Genomic DNA, 4,256 nt, shown 5'->3' on the forward strand with positions numbered 1-4,256 from the left:
CATCTATATATGTATATGTACGCTTTATGATATATATATATCGTAGAGCGCACATATAAATAGAAAAAAATTAAAATAACAAAACAGAGATTTAAAACTTAATTAGTTTTACTTATATAAAGTTAACTGTTTAAACATTTTTTGATGTAGTAGGCATAGAGTGTGATTTCTGTGCCAATAACAATGTCAAATTATTCCACAACGGAGTAATTAGCAGCAGTAAGCTGAATTATCTATTATGCTTCATCTAGTTTCTTAGAGATAAGAAACTATATAATATTATAGATCTTATATTATCGTTGATAGATTACGATAAAGAAATATCAGTAGCTTTATTAAGAGAATCTGCTTTTTACCATTTTTTATTATTGACAACTGTGTTAAGTATTGCTTCTTGAGCCTAACAAATATTTTATTAATATAATATAAATAAAATTTGAAGAATCAATAGCAACAAAAAAACATTTATATCTTTTTGACAAAAAATTGTAAGTTTTTCATGTTGAGTATTATTCTGCAGTATTATTGAATGTTAGCAATTATATAAAAATAGAAAAATTGCATATTATATATATGTGTACACACACACACACACACACACACACACACACACACACACACACACACACCATATAATTGCACTGAAGTGTTACTTTTAATTAAATTACACTTTAAAAGAATAAACATTTTATGTTGTTGTCTTTTTTAAATTCAATGAAACTTTTATAAAATTACAATGTTAAATACCACGACACACATTCACGTGAACGCATGAATGTGTGTTTTCAATAATCTATTATTAAATATTAACATAAATACGTACTATCAAATCTCGATTTTCTACAATCTACGTTTTGTATAGTGGTATATTATTGCAATGAGCAATTTTGTTATTTGTTTCGATTTAATCGAGCGTTCTCGAGTAAGATTATTAATCGTAGAGTTGCCGTGTCAAAGTACTTACTGTAAGTGTTAATCGTAGCTATACAACTGCGACCGAGATTCAAGCGCTTTCTTTGGTATATTACTCCTTTTGCTTTTCGCACATTAGTTCTCGTGCATATACGCTCGTTGCGTACCGTATTTTTTCACGTTCCTTTTCTAGTAGCATTTTGCAACTCTTTATATTTATTAATTACTTGTTTACCGAATATTGTACCTTAAGTGAGAGAAAGACGTAAGAGGCGTATTTGTTAAGATATTTGTTGAATGTAAAAATTTAATACAAGAAAATCTCACATGTAGATGTTGAACTGCCTTTTATGCATTTCCCAGAAAAATATTCCATTTGAATCGACGCGAGCTTTCAAAAATTTAAATATATGTATATTACCAACATACGCGCGCGCGCGCGTTAAGGAAGATCTAGCAGATCAAGAATTGACGACACGTTATTTTACATTCTAGATGCGCACTTTTGCAAAATAATTTGATATTTTGTCGAAAATACAGAAGAAAAAAAGACAGAATCATACCACTTTGTATCGCGCGCTCTGAAGACATAATGGCCGCTCATACAATCGCCTAAATCAATCGCTGCAATAAGAAATTTTTGTTTTGCGCACATCGAAAAAAAATTTGTTACAACATTAGTAAACCGGGTAAATATATATAACATTTATATTTAACAAAGTCGTAATTAAACTTTGTAGTTGATGATATAATATATAATTATGCGTAAATCTCGAACACAAAAAAGTGCAAAAGACAATAATTAAAGGTATAATTGCAAGTTATATATATTTGATAAAGATTATGCGCAATATATAAGTAGTTCAAAGAAATAGATTTAAGTTTGAAACACGAAATAATAATATTTTAAAGAAAAAATAGCGTAAAAAATAAAAAAAGTGCGTAAAAAAAACATATATTCATGTATGCTACATCCTGAGTTTGCGACATCTGTATTGTCGGCGCAGTATACTTACGGCTCATGCGCGAGTCCGATTGCAACTGTCATACCGTCATGATTGTATCGTCAGTGACAATCGTGCGGAGCAGTGTGGAGTGACTTGGATAATCGTTCGAGGTTTACGTGTTGATTGATCAAAAAAGCAAACTGCACGAGTAATGGATAAGCCACCGTACAAATTGAGCAGCGTGCTACTCGGGCACACAGAAGATGTGAGAGCAGTGGCGTCTTTCGCCGACGGCACCGTCGTGTCTGCCTCTCGGGACAAGACAGCGCGTGTATGGAAGCCGACCGGGTTCGTATGATAATACACAATGTGTGTTATTATTTCTACATGAAAGATTCCGCAGTGTTTATATTTTTATTGTGTGCGTTATATCTTCTTTCCTTTTCTTTTTTTTTTATTTCACGTAACTATTCCGCTAATTTTTTTGAGTCCGTGTATCTTGCGTGTTTTTTGAGGTTATGTACTTGTGTGTGTGTGTGTGTGTGTGCTGCGTTTCTCTAATATAGAATATATGAGATGCTGTATAAACACATCTAAATTTTTTTGCAGAAAAGCAAACAAGTACGAACAGAGTGCAATATTAGTAGGCCATACTAATTTTGTTAGTTCGGTCTGTGTTTTAAATCCATCAAAGAAGAATCCTAAAGGTTACATTATTACTGGAAGTAACGACAATACCATATGTGTTTACACAGCGGATGAAACAGAACCAATACACAGAATAACCAGGCATCAAAATGCTGTGTGTCATTTAAGAGCTGGAAAACAGGAAGATACATTTCTTTCAAGTTCATGGGATCTTACTGCCAAGTTGTGGGATATAAATGATTTGAGTAAACCACAAGTGAATCTTGTGGGTCATACTGCTGCAGTATGGTGTATAGCAGATTTATTGAATGGTAGTATAGTGACTGGTTCAGCCGACAAGTTAGTAATTATTTGGACAAGAAATGGTTCTGTACAACACAAACTGACAGGACATACAGACTGTGTTCGCGACATAGTTGATATTAAAGAGGATGAGTTTCTGACTTGCGCAAACGACGCTACTATAAGACACTGGAACGCCAAACTTGGAACCTGTTTAGGCACTTATTGTGGTCATGAGAATTATATCTATAGCATAAGTGCTGTACCAAATGGTACGTATGTCTATTCATCCGGAGAGGATAGAACCGTTAGAATATGGTACAATGCGGAACTGAGTCAGACCATTGTTTTACCAACGCAATCCATATGGTGCATCGACCTATTTCCAAATGGAGACATAGTTGTTGGAAGCTCAGATGGAGTTGTCAGAATATTTTCCTGCAATCCCGAACGATACGCGAATGCAGAGATGCTGCAGGCATTTGAGAAGGAAGTGGCAAGTACTACTCTGAATGCTCAACAGGTGATTGGAGATATTAACATAAAAGAGTGAGTGCTACTTGCCTTCTCAAAATAAAACGTTTTCATGTTTACAAGAAGAGAGTTAATAAGTGATTTTTAATTTTAATAATTGTTTTAATTGTATATAGTTTACCAGATTCAAGAGTTCTTCTACAACCTGGCCAGAGAGATGGACAAACAAAAATCGTAAATGAAGGGGATGCAGTGAGAGCATACAGTTGGTCACAGAACGAGCAACGATGGATAAAGATCGGCGATGTGATGGGAGCATCTGGTGGTACCGCCGCTACTTCCGGAAAGCAACTGTACAATGGCATAGAATATGATTATGTTTTTTCGGTCGACATACAAGATGGTGTGCCACCTTTGAAACTTCCATATAATAAAGGTCAAGATCCCTGGCACGTTGCACAGAAGTTTCTTCATGACAATAATCTCAGCCAGTTATTTTTAGATCAAGTAAGAAGTTTAGAAATATTTTATTTAAAAAAAACTTATATCTATATATCAGTTATTTAGTGTTTTTATTTTTAAAACATAATAGCAAACTTTTGAAGTTTTAGAAAAAAATATAAATTATTCATGTTTGTTTTAGGTTGCAAATTTTATAGTAAAGAATTCTGAGCCAGCACCAGTTGTGAGTACTGGATCTCAATATGTAGATCCTTTTACAGGCGGAAGTAGATATGTTCCTGGATCAGGAACGTCGTCCAGTACGCTCGATGTTACTGTACAACCATCGTTTAGCTCTTCCAATGTATCTTCATCTCCCTCCTATATACCTCAATTGAAATATTTAAAATTGGAACAGGCAAATTGGTCTGCTATTTTCGGTAATAATCACATTTAAAGATTGAACTGAATGCAATATTGCGTGTGTATGTGTGTACACACAAACATAATATATACACATATATATATATACATATATATATATATATATAT

At 33.6% G+C, this 4,256-nt stretch overlaps 1 protein-coding gene across 1 annotated transcript; it reads left to right on the top strand.

Annotated features, from left to right (window-relative positions):
* The first annotated feature begins 1,947 nt into the window (after positions 1-1,947).
* Positions 1,948-4,161, top strand: LOC109852019 (phospholipase A-2-activating protein-like). The gene is made up of 4 exons (XM_020422761.1): positions 1,948-2,207; positions 2,469-3,338; positions 3,440-3,770; positions 3,907-4,161. The coding sequence occupies exons 1-4, from the start codon at positions 2,071-2,073 to the stop codon at positions 4,159-4,161; spliced, it is 1,593 nt and encodes a 530-aa protein (XP_020278350.1). The 5' UTR covers positions 1,948-2,070.
* Positions 4,162-4,256: the final 95 nt, after the last annotated feature.

Source organism: Pseudomyrmex gracilis, unplaced genomic scaffold (assembly GCF_002006095.1).
Source record: "Pseudomyrmex gracilis isolate BER0280 unplaced genomic scaffold, ASM200609v1 scaffold_23, whole genome shotgun sequence".
Classification (NCBI taxonomy): domain Eukaryota; kingdom Metazoa; phylum Arthropoda; class Insecta; order Hymenoptera; family Formicidae; genus Pseudomyrmex; species Pseudomyrmex gracilis.

Coding starts and splice junctions, on each gene's coding strand:
- LOC109852019 (XM_020422761.1), top strand. CDS start 2,071: ATGGATAAGCCACCGTACAAATTGAGCAGCGTGCTACTCGGGCACACA. Junction 3,339..3,439: donor GGAGATATTAACATAAAAGA/GTGAGTGCTACT, acceptor AATTGTATATAG/TTTACCAGATTCAAGAGTTC. Junction 3,771..3,906: donor GCCAGTTATTTTTAGATCAA/GTAAGAAGTTTA, acceptor TGTTTGTTTTAG/GTTGCAAATTTTATAGTAAA.